General features: G+C 40.7%; 1 protein-coding gene across 1 annotated transcript in view; it reads right to left on the reverse strand.

The window, feature by feature from the left end:
- Positions 1-1,074: 1,074 nt before the first annotated feature.
- The window catches only part of MDFIC2 (MyoD family inhibitor domain containing 2), a 43,539-nt gene continuing 27,129 nt past the window's right edge, over positions 1,075-17,484 (reverse strand). The window contains 7 exon segments of the mRNA XM_040568496.1: positions 1,075-1,748; positions 1,751-1,798; positions 1,801-1,916; positions 1,918-1,948; positions 1,951-1,962; positions 5,570-5,816; positions 10,466-10,533. Coding sequence (XP_040424430.1) covers positions 1,693-1,748; positions 1,751-1,798; positions 1,801-1,916; positions 1,918-1,948; positions 1,951-1,962; positions 5,570-5,816; positions 10,466-10,533 — 578 coding nt within the window. The 3' untranslated portion in view covers positions 1,075-1,692.

The raw sequence follows: 17,484 nt of genomic DNA on the forward strand, positions 1-17,484 counted from the left end.
CCTCGCAGATGGCGGTGGTGAGCGCTTTCTGTGTTTGGGTCCCACCACATCTGGCAGGCTGGCACAGGTATGACAATTAAGGACTAATGACTTTGTCCCTTCAGGTGACTACAACTCACAAAGGGATGTGGCAATTAGAAGAAGCAAAGCTATCTTACTCCCCACCATATCCTGGAAGGAGTACAGAAACAAGGTATGCTGGGCTGTTTGCTGTGCTTCTAAGGTTCGTTGTCCTCAAAGCCACCTCATTTTTTATTTATTATAAAAAAGTGTTAATCTGCTAAGAGGTCACTAAGCCTTGTAAGATACCTGACAAAGATCGTTAGCGTTTCTACCTCCTTCTTACTTCCAATTTTCTGAAAGCATGAATTTCCAGAAGGGGGTGGGAGGAAGGAAATTCACATGAGTCTTTGTTTCCATTCATTAAATATTTGTGTGTCAGGACTAGAGATTTGAGACTCAGATTATTAAACAAGTGGCTTCAATGATTTCAGCAAAGCTGAGTGTCCTGGCATCTTGTCCAGGATTCTTGTTTGGGATTCCCCAGGCAATTCTGCACTGAGATCAGTGGGTTTTAGGGAGAACTTTTAGTGACTATACAAAGCAAACATGGTCTTTGGTGTTAGTCTATAAATATCTAATGCGAGCAAGCAACTCTGTATTTTCCTCTGTGCTTAATGCGATCGTTCTGCACCCTGAGGCGGCTGAATTTACATGCTTTTGTTGTCATATGTGTAATGTGCAATATGTATTTCCTTTTTATTAATCAGACCTGCCATCAGAAAAGAGATAGAGAGAGTTTGAAAGCACAACCAGGATAGATACTGTCATTTTGTAATCTTTTGTGCGCAGGTGAGATGCCTGTTTCCACTAGAATAGATGGCAATATTCTGCTGCTTGCAGAATTCTTACAGATGAAAATCAGGCAAAGGAGTTACTGGCTATCCATGGGGTAATTCTCCTCTGAAAGTGTGCAGTCAATTCCCATTTAGGCTAATTACACTAAGGAGCCCTTTCCTATAACTAATGAACAATAGGCATAACCTGTTATTATATAACCATAGGCATGCACATTAATACACTGTCGAATTGCACTACCCTGTTAAAATGCTTCCTCTACAAAATTCACTGGAGATTTTAGAGACATTTGCTGTAATTACAGCTAGCATGGTTTCTAATTCATTTAATTTTCTTTTCTACCTAAACTGAGCATATAAGTGTGTTTTAAGAGATTGAATAAATAAATTTTTAATTATAAATGATGCTGTATCATACATTATTATAATAACCAACAAGGTGTAATACATGTTTATGTATGAATCCATTAGGAAGATGAACTAATATATATCAGTCCTAAAAGAATGTCCTAATTGTCCTGTTTGTGAATGGGGAAAATCCATGTTTAAAGCAATTAGGTTTATAAAAGCATCGCATTGAAAGTGGATAAAGCATTGAGCACGCTTGGCACTTAGGAATTCTCTTGTTGTCTATGGCAAAGGAGGAGACCCTTTTTGCCCTTTATTATCATACAACCAGTATGGTACAGATATACAGACCTCCAGGGTGGGCGCAGCATGATGCACATAGTCCTGGTGGCAAACACTCTGGTTATTTTTGTTATTATTAAAAAAAAAAAAAAAATCTCCTTTGTACTCTGCCATTTCCCTTTCAGGCAGTTTTCAGGACTTTTGTCTAATATTTTCCTATTAGCCGATAGCAAACTTCAGAAATTTCCATGGCAAGTTCAGGCATTCACCAGTCTCATGGCAGGACTCAAAAAGGCTGCAATCAATGTCACGTCACAGTTGCAGTCGTTGTTGGTGTGGTCTTCATTGGAAGTCTGGTAGTATCTATTGGATGGACAACAGGTATCTGTCAGCCAATGTTCACAGGTATCAGGCAGCATTATAAGAAGTCCAAAATTGGCAGAACAAGCAGGCCAGGATAGTGTTGCGCATTCATCTAAGAAAAAGGAAAGCAGCAAGACATAAGAAAAAGGGCCTGCTTGATTACCCACATTTAGGCTACTGTGACTACGCAGAAATGAGATAAACCCTTTGATTTGATTCTATGGAAGTATGTTCCTATGTTGTTTGTCCTGGGGAAAAAAATAAAAGTGACATGAAAATAGTAAAATAGTTTGGGTGAAATGTTCTGCGGAGGTGAAGTGCAGAGGAACAAGTGTTCTTGAACTGCCTGGGCTATGAGACAAAAGTTTGGAAAATAATATCAGCTAGGACGTGTGTGTGGAGCCAGCGAGTATTCCCCAAACTCTGGCTGCCTGTGGCAAAAACTTTCTATTCTATTCTATTCATTCCCCTCGAAAATCAATTAATTACTACCCACAGTTCAAAAGACAGCATCTGGGGAATGTGCCTCGGAGTGCAGCAGGGCTCTGAGCAGGTGTGAGATTCTGACTGTTGTGAATCTCGTTGGAGCGCAAAGACCCAAACCTTTCAAAATTTTTTTCCCTCCTTGTTTTTTGGAAAAGAAAAATGCCTTCAACAATATGAATGTCTTTTCATTGGTTCTTTCAGGAAAGCATATGGTTATAACTGCATTCCTTGCCCTAGGATGACTAACTGTGAACTCATTCAACTGCATGGTTCTGTTGTGGCATTTTCTCTCTCACGTAACATAAAGTTCACTGCCAGGAAGTTTCCAGAATTACGCTTTTTTTTTTCTTCTTTTTGAAGAAAGCTTTCTTGATAAAAAACAAAACTAAGAAATCATTCCAATGTCTTTATATTTATATACATGTATATATAAAGCAGCTATAGCAGGTAGCAAGAATGAATAACGTGTGATTGAACTTCTTTCTAAGTAGCATATTATCACCAATGTTATCAATTTAATACTTATTTAAATATGTCAAGATCTATTTGAGTTCAGACAAGCACAACTAACTTCGAAGTCAGTTCTGTGAATAAGAATGACTAGATTTTGGTGATACTTAGTAAATTCATGCTTATATTTTTTTCTAAGTAATGAACTGAAATAATTATAAAATTGAAACATTTTATAAGGTGACACTGCTGCATTTAATTGTATGAAATTTACAGTGTAGAAAATGTAATCATTTTATCCAGTAGTCCATGGTGTAATTAAGACTATTCTTCTTAAGTATCTTGTGTTTATGAAATTTTCTTCCTATACCTTTCCATTTTTTCTCTCCAAAGATCTGTTTTCTAGTAACATTTTTTTCTAAATGCGTTAGCCATAATGGTGCTTATGTAATCTTAAGAGAATAGATACAATTCTTAGGACCTCATCCAGGAAAGGGAGCACACAAAAAGCACAAGATTTTAATAATAAAGTAATGTTTCAGCACAGAGTCTGTGATGTGCAGTAAAGATGCTTTTAAATTCCCATCAGAGCACACACCATGAACTGTGATAATGGATGTAACACATTTCAAAAAATCTGCATGTGTGAGGCTTTTTTTTGTCCTGTTTTAAGTGGGGTAATGTATATAATATAGATATTAGCAATTAAACATCCATTCCTATGCATTCATTTATATATTTGAAATAAATTAGCCACAAACTGCATAAAAGGAGATGCAATCTCCTGTTTTCTCCTCTGTTTTCCCTGCTGTTTGCGAAAAGGCATTATTGCATTTATCTCGGTGAGAACATGACCTCAGCTCTCGTTCTCTACATTAGTAGATTAATTACCACAAAAGAAAAACTTCTAATAATTTCACTAGCCTGCCTCATCTCTAAATTTCCTGTTCTTGTCTGGTGACTGTCCAGTTCGCTCTCTGTTCAGGCAGATGAAGCCCTGTACGAACCTGGTCCAAAGCTCGCTCGTGCCACCGGGGTCACCCCTGGTGAGACCTATGAGCTTTGGAATCTGCTCCTCTCTCAGCAGGTCTCCGCTTTCTTCAAGCTATTGCTCTGCTTTCGGAGGTTCTCTATGCATCAGCGAGCAAGATTTAGCCTTGTGTGTGTGAAATAAGCAGTAACTTGTCAGAGTAGAGTGAGCAGAGTATGCAGTGACAATCACAAATCTGGCTTCCTTTGGTTCTCTTGGCTTCCATCCAGCCCTTAACATTATTAATTGAGCGCAGCTTGGTTTTTTTTTGTTAATTTCCTTCACTTCAGCTTTCTAAGGAGTATGAAATCTGTTATTTGCATCACATGGTACTCACCTGTGTGTGATTGAGGGGCTTGATCCAATAGTCAGTAAACTCAGAAATAGTGAGTATCTGGACTAGGGGATGAGTCCCTTAAATGGAGTAAATACTTCATGGCTTTCATTGAAATTAAATGCATTCTAATAGATGTAACGGAGACATCCCTTTTATTATGGGATCAGCGTTACAACAGAGACGGTAATGGTTCCTTGAGAGCATTGCAGTTTATTGTGATGATCTGTATTTAGAAGTTCTTAATTTGGGGATCATTAATATGAAATGCATGATAGAACCCAACTCTACTTTACATAAGATACTCATCCATTATTGCAAAAGGCACACGTAAGAAACAGAAAAGTGATCACAGAAGCACTTTTTCCCACACCCGTGTGAATAACCAGGAATAGCTCCTCGGGTGCTGGTACTCAGCATAATTTCACTAAAATCAGGGTTGGTACAGCATTTACATTACCAGGAGTCATGGCCCATGGTCTGTAATGGGCACAACCAGTTTTCTCCATTTCTCTTGGTTATGCTATTGTCTGTGGAACTCTAATAAAAATATGCAATATTCTGCTCCTTTACTGTGCTCTTTGCAATAAAAAGGCTCAGCTCCCTTTCTGAAAAGCGTAACAATGATTAATATTCCCAGAGCAATTGTTTTAGCAATATGTAGTGTTCATTTGGAAAAAAAAAATGCATTTGAGCTACTGGGGCTCTGCTGTAATTTTGGTTTGTAGGTACCTTTCATAGTGCTTTGTTTTCAAATATGCTTTTTCAAAATGCAGATCATACCGAGCTAACCCAGAGTCCTGTCCACATGCATCCACCTTGCTCAGTCATCAGAAGCGGTTTTCTACAGAATCATGGTAGAGGTTGAAGAGATCGCCTCATTTTGACCCGTGTGAGTTTTGCAGTGTAGGCAATAGAGGAGAGGTTTGGTGATGGACCAGCAGAATAGCAGGGTTGGACGTAATGGTCCATACAACTGCATATGCAAAAGTCTTTATAAGACATGTCCCAGACCACGAAATACCCATCTGTTCAGCAACCCCTGCAGCTGCTGCAAAAGCAACAGCCCCTGCTGTTGGGAAGAAGTAGGCCCATGTCTGACAGTGTTTTATCTGACATTGTCACTAGTAGCTCCATGCAAACACTGGTTACAAAGGTACAAATGCTCCATTACACAACAGCTCCATAGGCTCTAAGCTCTTCTATGAATTTAATATCACTGACAATTTAAGATCATCATCTACAGATTCTCATGTATCATAAGAAGTGTCCATGGGGCAAATTAGTACTGCTTTTGGCTATGTTCTTGAACCTCCCATTCAGCATGTAAGCATTTATTTCAAGTTAGATACACATAGTGCTCTTGAAATGGACGTTATTTGGAAATGAGCTTAAATGCAATCGTGTTATCAAACATACCATCACTATCTCTCTGATGTACTGATGCATCATCTTCGATGTAGGTGAACTCTCTGCATTTCTCCAGGGAAGCAATGGATGATCTGCTTGCATTTGACAATTTCTTCTCATTTTTGGTTTCCTTTGATGAAGCATCTGTGATGCTGAATTCTGTGACAGTACTCATAACAATATTTTTCACAGGCTTTTCGTCTGTATGCTTTTCATTTATAAGCTGGTTATCTGGTGGGGATTAAGAGAAAAAAGACTTGTTTGTGATACTAAGGCAAAGATCTGAAGGAATAACATATGCAGAATTTCCAAGCCTACAGGTGTTTACTTCCAAGGCCTAACCCTACTTACCTGTTGATTTCAGTCTCTTTGGATAAGTTTATTCATGGAACAAAGTATTTTACACTTGCACTCTAAGGTTTTCTCTTAAACACAGGAGGATTATAGGCTAGGGTAATTACTCAGTTCCATGGTGTGGGTTCAGGGGAGGAAGGAGAACAGAACTATCGGCTCAGTTGAAATCTATTTGGATTGTGATCTCCCAATTGCAATGTGTGACATGCAAAAAAGCAAAACAATTATTTTCAACAGCAGCTCTTGTTTCCCTAAATACAGCCAACATTGGTGTGTAGGTGGTACCTAGATGCAGATGTGCCATCTTGCCATGGTTCGTAGTCTTGTTGCAAAGAAAGCCAGATGGTCTCTCTTTAACATCCAGATTCGTTATTCATAATTTCATCCCCACTTGTGTTGTTGGCCTGGAAGTCAACTAGAAGATGGGATACTCCACATGCTGTCAGTGTGCCAGAGAGGCAGCTCAAAAATGAGAGGGAGAGCTTGCTTTAAGCCCCAACTAGGGGAAGGTTAAGAAGAGTTCTGAGCTCAATTTATTCTTGAAGAACTTCTCAGGAACAGATAAACATGAGTAGATAAACAGTTCACTTATTCTCCAAAGTGATCAAGAGGCCAAGAAACACAGTCATTCTTTCTACTGCTGGGATGATAAAACCTCATCAGTTCTTATCTACAGCTGATTAACTCCTGCACCTCTCATCAAGCACAGCCTCACTTTTATCTTACTTAAATCTTGCGATATGCTTGCTCTTAAGTTATATACAGAAAATCAATCTTTACAAACACCTCAGTTTTGCAAACATTGCTTTCTGACGGGAGCAGTAAGTGCTCTAAAGCAACTGGTCTGTGTTCTCCTGCAAGGAGCTAGAAGAGAGATCCTGCATCTGTCTTGTTTTTCAGATACCTTTGACACCTGCTGTATATAAAGAAAAGCCAATAAAAGATTGATAGAGTGTGAAATTGCAGTTGTGTCCACTTGTAGCCAAAGGAGGATATTTGGATGTGATGACTGGATTGCAAAATAAGTGAAAATTCTGCTCAGTGGGAGGAAGCAGTTTGAGTATAACTGGTATCTATAGAGTCTAGTGGAGGCAACCGAGGTGGTGAGGGGTCTGGAGTACCTGATGAAAGAGAAGAAGCTGCAGGAGGTTGGACTTGGTTGTCCTGGAGAAGAGAAGGCAGAGGTCAGTGCTAGATACTGTTTTCTTCTTCATACCCAAGGTTATGGAGAAACCAAACCCCAGCTCCACTCGGTAGTGCCCAGAGGCAAAAGGACCAGAGGACACAGTCACAAGTTGCAGCAAAAGGCAATTAGGATGCTTGAAGAAGCAAATTCTTCATCATGGGATCTGGAAAGCACTGGAACGGGCTCTGGTGAGGCTGGGAAGTATGCTCAAGCAGACAAGTCCCCAGCAACCTGCTCTTATTGCAGAGTTAGCCCTGGTTTGAGGAGGAAGCCAGATGAGATGACCTTCTAGAGGTCCCTTCCAATCATAATTTTCTTATGATTCCACTTACAGAATGATGTGAAACAATTTGTTTAAACTATTACCCATAGGCAGATTTCATGCTATTTTAGATCATATCATGCGGTGAAATTTCTAGAAGTGAAAAAACTGGGTAAAGGTTAGTGGAGTAATACCATTGAGAGGGAGAGAGGAAGTACTAAGCTATTATTTTCATTTAAAGTCATTGTCATAAAAATGTTTGTTGGCAGGTGTTTTGGCTGGATTGTTAACTTCTAGTAATGACAAGGCTGACGTGAAGGAAATAGTTTCCCTTTCCTGGAGAGTTTATGGGGTGGCCTTAGGGAAGGGTGACTGGTGGGATAGATAGAAAGGGGAAGTAAGACGAGGGTGCACAGAAAAGGAGTCTTGGAAACCTATAGCTGTCAGGTTTTGTGAGCATTATGAGGATGGAACGCCCCAGGTGAGACTTGGGAAGGGCAGGAGAGGCAGTGCTTCTCTGCGTGAGGCAGCAGTGCAAAGGCTGTAGGTCACACATTTGTGTGTAAAAAAACAGTGTCCCTGGACAAAGCACATCTGTGATTTGCTTGGCTATAAAAATTTGGCAATGGCTTTTCCCTTGGAATAAGTAAATATAGCTTTTATTTTTCCTCTCTGACTTCTTGTCTAGACTCTTAAACCCAAAAATGTGAAAATTCTTGCGTTTGGATGTATTTACTTATAGATACAGTAACCATATTTTCCAGCATTTATAAATCAATGGCATATCACAGTTTTCCCTGAACTTTCATTCAATAACATGCCATCTCCAGGAAAGGCTGTACTAATTGAAGTAGCAGGGATCTGGAGGAAGCAGTGTCCTGCTTGTGCATTGGTTTTTATTGGATAATAATTGATTTATGGGTCCAAAAGGCACGTGCCCCACCTGGTATTCAGGTGCCAATCTTACAATGGATCTTGCTTGTCCAGGCTGAGAGTCGTACATGGGCTGAGCAGACGAATACTCATGGGTCAGATTGAAAGGTCTATGCAAGAATGACATTTCTGTCATTTCCCCCTTTCAAAATTGGCCCTAAAGTCTAATCTGGATATATTTTAAATTGCATATATCTGTTCGGTTTCCCATTTTTGCCGCAATACAATGGTCCACAGAAAGCATTTAAGCATTCAACAAATGAGAATGAAAAAAATTAGACGGAAGTAATCAGTAAATGCCAGACTAACATTTACTGTATCCACCGACTTCTACTATTCATGCTTCGAGTCAATTTTTATTCTTGAAGTGCTGTTGAAGAGAAATCAAAACCAGAAATAGAAAGGCATAGACATAACCTGAATTTTTTCAATACAGCACCAGCAAACAAAAGGGTAACAAAGCTGTCATTCAAGGACTCTTCTGTTTGTTAAAGCATACTACATCTTTGAAAATACAGTACATTTTAGTGTCAGACTCTTAGTTTGAAAAGCTCCCTTTAAGTAATGTTATACTTGTCTTGTACAGCTAGATCAAGTCTTCACGCAATCACCGTAACAAGCAACTTGCTATGACAAGCGAGATCCTTGCTTCCAGAAAACAGTGCGAGAGAGGCTAAAGCAGTGTACAATTATAGGTCTCCATTTCATTTTTATGCAATTACCTTCAGTTCAGCTGTGGGTCCATCTACATTATGTCTTTTATCAATTTAATGTTTGCACAAAGTGTCTAAAGAAATAAAGATTATGCTAGACCAGCATAAAAAAAAAGTGGTTAGCATTTTTTTTTCTTTTATAGTTTGTTGCTGCATGGAACAGTAATAGGTTGCGGGATTGGAACAAATAAGTGGAGCCAAATAGGCTTTAAAAATATATTATGTACAACTGATTATTTATGATTACTTTTAAATGAGAATGTAAAAGAATTAAATTCCAATTAGAGATGGGCAGGAGGTCAGACTTTGTTACTGTCTTCTAAAAGCCTGTGTCCACAGTTTCACATTCCCACGAATGCCCGTTTTTAACATGCAGAAATCATCCTTTGAACTTAATTAGGAGGGGAAAAATAGGTAATTGTGATGAAAAAGGCTCAGTCTATTCAGCGTTAGCAAGACTGTTAGAGGTAGGTAGAGGTAAACACCCTTAAGTTACCATTTTTAAAGTGTGTCCTGGAGTAGCAACTTTCTTTTTTTAGCTGGGGAAGTTGGGACTTGCCTTGACCGTTGTTGCAGAGGACTGGGATCGCTTTCCTATGTTTCCCATGTAAAGACAGAGATGGAAATTTCATGTGAGTATTGACTTTTTTTTTTTTAAGCCAGGTGAATTCAAGACAACAGTGTCTTGAATTGGATTGCAGCCAGGTAATGCTGCAGGGCGGCAGTTGCCTCTGAGAGAGAGGAAAGGGAGGGAACTATCTATCACCCTGTGTAGGACTCGTACACATCTTGGAGCAAAGGACGTGTGTGTCTGTGGCTCTACTCGCCACTGACATTTGTTCCCAAGCTGCTCTGGCTGTGGCCCCTTGCCTGCACTCCTGTGGCAAAGAGTCCGAGGTTTAATGGTAAATTCTGTGGGAAACTCTGGCAGTTTAGGACGTGTAACTTCTTAATTTCACCGTAAGGCATCGTCATATATCAGTGCAAAGAAAGCACCGAAGGAACGCCGGGCTGATCTCCCTGCCATTCCTTATCCCACGTACTGCTGTCACGGCCTGTCTATTTAATATCTCACGTGCTCATCACTTGAAGAGCTGAGTGCCATGTCCGTTTCAGTCCTGAGATGGAGCCGGCAGAGCTACATCAGACCTGATGGATGATAACTTGTAAGTTTAAAGGCTTGAACTGAACTCACTTGGTTTGAAAAGACTCAGAGCAAATAAAACCCAAGCCCCAGGTTTGGCATGGACATCTTTAAAAGAAAAAAAAGAGATGGGAGGGGAAAAAAATAAATTTAAAAAAACAAAACAACAACAACAACAAAAAAACACTTGGTAACCAGTCTAGGGACACAATTTGTTCTTTAAATAATAATAAATAATAATTTACAGCAATGGGAATGTATGCCAGGTTGTACCTCTGCACGGTGCAATATGTGTGCAGGGACAGCAGCTTACCTGGGCGTTCTCACTGCTCAGCGTCACCCTGGGGAGCACTGGGAGAGTCAGGGAGCTGGTACAGCTGTCTTGGTGGAAAAACAACACAATATTACAGAGGCACACTGTAAATAAACATGGTTTAGCACACAAATCACTACCAGCCATTGAATGTAAGTAATTTATTTTAAAAGTTGTTGCTTTGGGGAGAAATAGAGGCAAGTATGCATCCTTGGGAGGGGAGGTTACAGTGGAACGTACACTTTTTTTGATATCTATGCCTTGCTTTGATAAAATAACCCAAAAGAAAAACAAATTGATAAGAGAGAGAGTTTAGTTGAGGAGACAGGACAGAGGATCACTGTCAGGAGCAGAAGTTCCCATTTGGAGTAGGTACAGAAAGTTTTGGGGCTGGAAGTTTTGCAATGAACTGTGAGGCATCCATCCATGCCCAAGCACCCCAGAAACCTTAAATAAAGTTCCCAAATGGTCAGCAAAGGAAGGGAGAGGAAAATGCACCTCCAAGCCCCAGCCTCCACGGCTTAGCCCTCTTGGACAAGATGCCCAAGGCCCTCCTGTGGGTGCTGAGCTACACTTGCCACCCCACCTGCTCCCGGCATAGGGCTTGGAGCATTAAATCCCACTTCCTTCTCCCTCCTGGGATCAGATAGGCAAAGTGGAATGGGGTGCTTGTCCCTACAGCAAGCCCAGGCAAATGGGGCACACTGCACAGGAACTGCTGTTGTCCACGTAGGAGAGACCAGAGGGAGGGTGGTGTCACGGCCGATGCAAAGCAAGCTGCTCTAAAGTAATGAACGTATCATGGGTGCTTTCATAGTTCTATGCCAATTACATTTTGCTGAGGTCAACCAAAAGGATACAAGGGATTTTGAGACTGTTTATTTTGCAATAGGTAAACAGGAAATGGTACACAAGACTATAAATATATACTGGGCTTCATGTGACATCACGAACTTGTGTGCAAGTGCTTCTCTTCTGATTTATGATGATGGACTGGTAATTCATAGAAGCTTTGGGTTTACTTTTTCATTTTTTTTTCTGTTGCAGTACCAAAGGTAATGGTGCAATCCCTGGAGGGGGTATTTTATCAATAGTGAATTTTTGACCTCATTGCATACGTTTTAACTTCATGAATTAGTGACCCAGCTGACTGTGAAGCCTTCTATAGGCTTATTATAAATCTATCACAGGACTAGCAAAAAATTTGGCCCAGATCCTAAACTCTGACGGGCATGTGTTGATGGAGTGCATACCGAGCACTTCGACTAATATTTCTTGCTAATTATACCGTATATTAAAAAAAATGAATGAAGCCAATGTTTATATGCAGCTTTAACTGCTTTTGATATAGGAAAGCAACACAATGCCTAATAAATTTTCACCTTCAACATTTCTATCATTATAATTTTTACCATGATGAATGAAGTTAGAACAGGAGAGGGAGGGGGTTCGTCTTGAAATCTGTTCAGTGAATGACTGAATTCACTTCCCTTCCCCGACTCGCGTTTTGAGGAAGGAGGGAACAGATGGACACAGGAAGAGGAGGGAGGCGAGCATGGAATGAAGGAGATGGGCGAAGAACAGATGGAATCGAGGGAAAGCTAAGGGGAGAGTCAGGAAGGATGGAAGGAAAGTTTTCCATTTGACCTTGAGCTGAAATGAAGAGCTACATATACCTTGGGGCAGCTAGATGTTGCTTTGGGATGCATACTTTTTTCCCCCTGTGACACTTGCACCTCAAAGTCCTGGGGGCCGTGCCAGCAGTCCAGGAGATTCACAGGACTGTACACTGCATTGTCTTGAGGAGACAGCTGCTGCAGGTGGGCATCTCTGCTGTGTTCAAGCCCCCTTGGCAATGGCAGAGGAGAAATGAATGCAAACCCAGTGCCCAAAGTGGGCTGGGAAGTGAAAGTCCCTCAGGCATCCCAGCCAGCCCATAAACTGGAGCTTATGATTTTGAAGAGGTATCCTGCACCCTGTTTGCTGTTAGATGGCCAAAATACTCAAAGTGATTTATGATTTTACTTGCTTAGAATGAGACATACGAGATGGCCTGATTTTCAGAATATGCTGAGCATCTGCGCTTTGAGGTGTATTGAATTATATAGTCCAAATCACTAGTAAGTCCTGGAAAATCTTGAGTATATTCTTAATTCTATTAAATTGCCTGCATTGGTTCTGGCTTTGCTAGCTGAAAAATGGAAGAGGTGAAAGTTAAATATTGGCCATGTGTGTCATTCCCTTTGAAGAAAATGGGAGCCATGTGCACTCACCTAACAGCAAAGTTTGGCCCCAACTATGATTTCACAGCTGGGCCCTAACTTCAGGAATGCCAAAGCACTAAATGATTCAATTGGAGTAATCTGATCAATGCTGTATTTTTGCTCTGAATTTAAATTGCGCACACAGCAAGAGCAGAGTTAGTTTTCTTCTCTCTCAAAACCACTTTTTTCTGCAGAATTGATAATATAAACATGAAGTTTGCTCTCGTCACACAAATAAGTGAAATGGAAGAAAACGTTTATGTCAAGTAAAATGCACAACATTACGTCCTTTTTACTTTTTGGAGGCTGTTTAAGAAAATGGCTTCATTAATTTTGACTGAATAAAAGGTTCCTTTAAGGGATTTCAATAGGTGACATGAAAAATGTTAATACGAGTGATCAAGACAATGGAGGTTAAAACTGTTTTGAAAATATGTTTCTTTTATGGATCTCAGCTGTTGGAAGAGTTACAGAATAAATATACGGTAGTGCTGACATTCAGTGCTGTTTCATTTAGCAAAAGAGTTTTTAATAAAGAAAATTCTTTTCAAGGAATGCTTTCTGCAACCAGTCTTCAAAAAGAGGTTTTCCCCCCTCCTAGTTTATAAAATTAAAGTAATTTATGTCATATTGATATGTCGATATGTTTTTCAATAAACTTTTTAACAGAGATTTTTAAAAAAATTCTCTTCACTTTAAAAATTATAATTATATGTCTTCCTCCCACTTTGAAAATGGCACAAGGTGCTCATTTGCAGAGCTCTACTGTTCAAATCTTCACTGAGAATAGAAATGTCATGACTCAGTTAACAATGCTTTATTATTCACATTGATCTTTTTTACAGTGTTCTTTATCTCAAAAACATTGTAAATCAGATATCTTCCTCCCACTCTTTTGTTCATTTGCAAATTTTATTATTCTAGTTTAAAAAAGCAATGGAGTGTCAAGAGTCAGTGTATATTGTTTATGCTCTTTTTTGCTTTTAAAATTACTTTTAACTATTAAAAAGTGAGAATGTACAGCTTGGGGGGGAGGGGACTGGGGTGGATTTAAAGATGCTTAAAAAAGAATTGAAAGGATCGGTGTGAATTGTTGTAACGGACTTTGCAAAAAAAAAAAAAGGGGACCAAAAACTACGAAAAGGTTTTTATGTGCAAATTCAAAATTGCCTGTTGCATCAGACATCATCATCTGCATTAGACACCAGACATAATTCATGCTCCCAACGAGCATAATAGCAGTACTCAGGTGCTTTTGTGCTGCGTTCACAGGATGGTTTGCAGGTGCCTGCCCAGAGCCCTGCGCTCTCTGGTGCTCTGCGTTAGAGCTTGGTGCCAGGTCCTCCAGAGCCCTCAGCTGATATGCCCCGGATATATCGCTGGATTTTTACAAGAACTTCACAGCTTTGGTATGAACTGCAGCAGAAACGTAACCTCAGCAGGTTGTGCGGGGCAGGGTGCAGGGTACAGCCACCATCCTCCGGGAGAGCTGTGCCAGAGCCCCCAGGGTTTCTTTCTAGACAGGATCTTCCAATTCTGCTTCAGGCACTGTTTTCCTTCCTACCAAATTTTGCTTCATGTCTCTATTCATGTCCTGTTTGTTGGGACTGTATGTAATAATTCCTTTATAGTAATTGAGGCTCTGCCAGTGAGCAGCCGGACCCTGTGGCGTTGCACATACACCTCCATGTGCTGAGGGAGCAGCAACTTCTCTAAAGCTGAATTTAAGCCCCAGATTGGCCTTTCGTTTCTTGTGGGTGGTGTGGCATATCACTGTAAAACTTTTGTAAAGAGAAATAAAGTCTCCATTCCATATTATCCTTTTTTTTCCCCTTATTACAAAGGATTTTTTTTCCACCTAAAACTCTCTGCAATTAAATTTGGAAGGAACTTTAATTTTTTGGTTTTATTTTTTGGTAAGCTCTTTCTAATGAGAAGTGGAAATCTTCGAGGCAACTCCAGGCAGAGTTTGTGAACTTGAAAAGACAGTGCAGTGTCTTTCTTTAATGTCGCATGGTCTTTGGCACCTGTGTCACTTCCTAAGTGACACTGAAGTTATGTGACCGGAGTTTATTCCCAAAGCAGGTGTTATACACAGCTATGGTCACACAGATATCCTCACATAGCATTAATGCCAGAGGAGCTCTGAGGCTGTCAGCACGCTGGTGGGGGTAAATGCCGTCAAAGCAGCATGTTTTCTTAAAATATACCCAGAGAGTTTAAGCACTGTCAAAAAGAGCTGCAAATCACTGAAGATGCAGCATTTAACATAGAAGGACCTTTAAAGCTCTACTCATGGTAAATTGACATGTGATAGTATATAACTATAAAAATACATGTCTTCTAATAAGTTATAAAATTTATTTTTTTTTTTTTTGCTTTAAATACAATGATGAGTGGCAATCTGTGAGAGTAATGTCTTCTAGAGACTTTCCTAGCAAAAACTCCCATTTTTTTCTCTCAGCTGCATGCAGTACTGTAGCATGACTGGGAGCTGGACTTGTCCACCAGAGCACATGTTATTATTAATCTTACTGCCATCTGAGCCCCTCCCTGGGTGCTGCTGAGCAGCCCTTGCTGGGCTGTGCTGGAAAGCCATTTATCCAGTTCCACGAGGGCCTGATCCAGTATCAGCAGATGTCAATGGAAAGGCTTCCAGGGAACTCAGCAGATCAGGTTCCAAAACAACTTCCAAAACAATTGCCTTCTCTGTTTCATTGATCTTTTCTTCAGAAAGAGTTGTAGACAAAGCAATATCTGAAGCAGAAGAAATACCATGCTATACATTTTTTCCCCAAACTTTTTATTTTATTTTATTTTATTTTTTTTCCTGGGAAACACTAAAGATGCAGAATATGTGTTCTGGGAGCGCACAGATAACATCCACTCATTTTTAATTGTACAGCAAGTACTTTCAGGGTGGTGCACTCTTGTCTGCTCTGGCAAAGGCAAACACGGTAACTGCTCTGCTCCCAGCATTAAATACACTCCTCTCATTGTGCAGTGGAAGGATGTTTTAAAACTGCAGCCTGCCGCTATTCCTGCATAGTGTAGGAGAGACCAGTGAAACTCAAGATGTCTCTCCCTGTGTATATTAACTTGTTTGGAACAAAATAGTGTTCTTGGAAACCATGAATCTTATGGCAGAAGAAAGTTTCCTTCATGACTGTGCTCCAAAGGTTTCCGAACAGCTGCTTGATCATTTGGGTGCATGAAATATTAGGTTCAGCCTGGTCACAAGCAAGCACTTAATTTCTTCTCACCATGGCACCTCCGGTGTGGTCATTTCTGCCTGGTTTTATAATATTGGTGAGTGCAGTGCTAGCACAATGTCTTCATTGTACAGGCTTTCAAAGGAGAGCTGCAGAGTTCCTGAAATCTCAGTGAAATGCCAAACTCTCCCTAACACCAGCTGTTTGTCTGGTTTTATAAGAAACTGTACTCCCAAGGAGTTGGGAGCTCATGCCCGATGTGAGCAGTGACCACTGGGCCATGCACAAGAACCAAAGGGTTGGTTGGGCAACCTGCAGAGCACTGAGCTCACCAAAGCCCCAGGGGCAGCATCCCTCAGCTGCCCGACACAGGGCAGGTGAGAGCACCCGCTGGAGGAGCTCGTCTCCCTCCTCAGCACTTCCTCACATCAAAAGTCTCACAGGTGGACAACCCCTTCTAAGCAAGGAGGTCACAGCTCAGGCCCTGAGAGGAAAAACTAGGTGTAAATGAGATGGAAGAGATGTCACCGCTCTAACGCTGAGATTAGGCAAAATCTAACACCCATTAATCCTTCAGAGCAGGGCCTCTAGTTTGTTCTTTTTTTTTCAGTCTATTCTGTATTCAAAGCAAGTACATTTTTTTCTGTCACTATACCACCATTGTTAACAACTATAAATGTATTAAAAACACAGGGGCATTTTAGTATGTGTATTGTGCATAAGAAATATTGTTACATGACAAGCTCCAATTGGCAAGTGAAAAGAGGTTTTATTGAAGGAAATAGCAGTAGCAAACAGTGAACTATGCAGAATAATGGTAATTGTTCCTTTAACATTGGCAGCGCACGTTCACTTAATATGACTGCTCCTCTGTCTCTGCCTCATCCAGACCCAGAGGACCTGTTAGACAAGCAGGCAGCCACCTCTCTCTGGGATCAAGCTGTCAATGCAAACTTGCTTTCTTTCTATTTCTCAGAGCTAAGCTATACCCCCAGAGCTCCTGAAGCTTTTCCTGAGTGAAAGCTTTAAAAAAGCTTCATTCTAAATTACATCACACGAGCTGTTCTCTTCAGACTGACAGAACAAAAGCAGGGGGGAAAAGCCAAAAGTACCATCTGAATGACTTCTGAGTTGCACGGAATGATTTGCCTCCTCATATTTTATCAGGCCAGACTAACGTTGTCTTGACCTTGCCCATCAAAGCCCCAGCAGTGTCCTCTAACTACCAGAGAAAGTTTGCATTGCGTGTGTGTACGCAATGTAAAGAAACATAGAGCTGTTGGGTGTAGGCCTTTTGCTTGCATCAGCAGAGTCTTGGACACCACATCGAGAATGGTCCTCATGGGGGCATGGTGCTTTCTGAATGTTTTTGGGTGTTGTGGTCTCTAACACAGCCAGGTCACTGTGACTGGTAGAGCCCAGCTTGTAGGTGCTGCCCAGCGCAGTGTGCTCATCCTCTAATCAGCAGCACCTCAATTAACAGTTGAGGTGCTCAATTAACTGTTGAGGGCCCCTTCCAAAATCTGAGAAGCCCCTCAGGTTA

Source organism: Cygnus olor, chromosome 10, assembly GCF_009769625.2.
Source record: "Cygnus olor isolate bCygOlo1 chromosome 10, bCygOlo1.pri.v2, whole genome shotgun sequence".
Lineage (NCBI taxonomy): Eukaryota > Metazoa > Chordata > Aves > Anseriformes > Anatidae > Cygnus > Cygnus olor.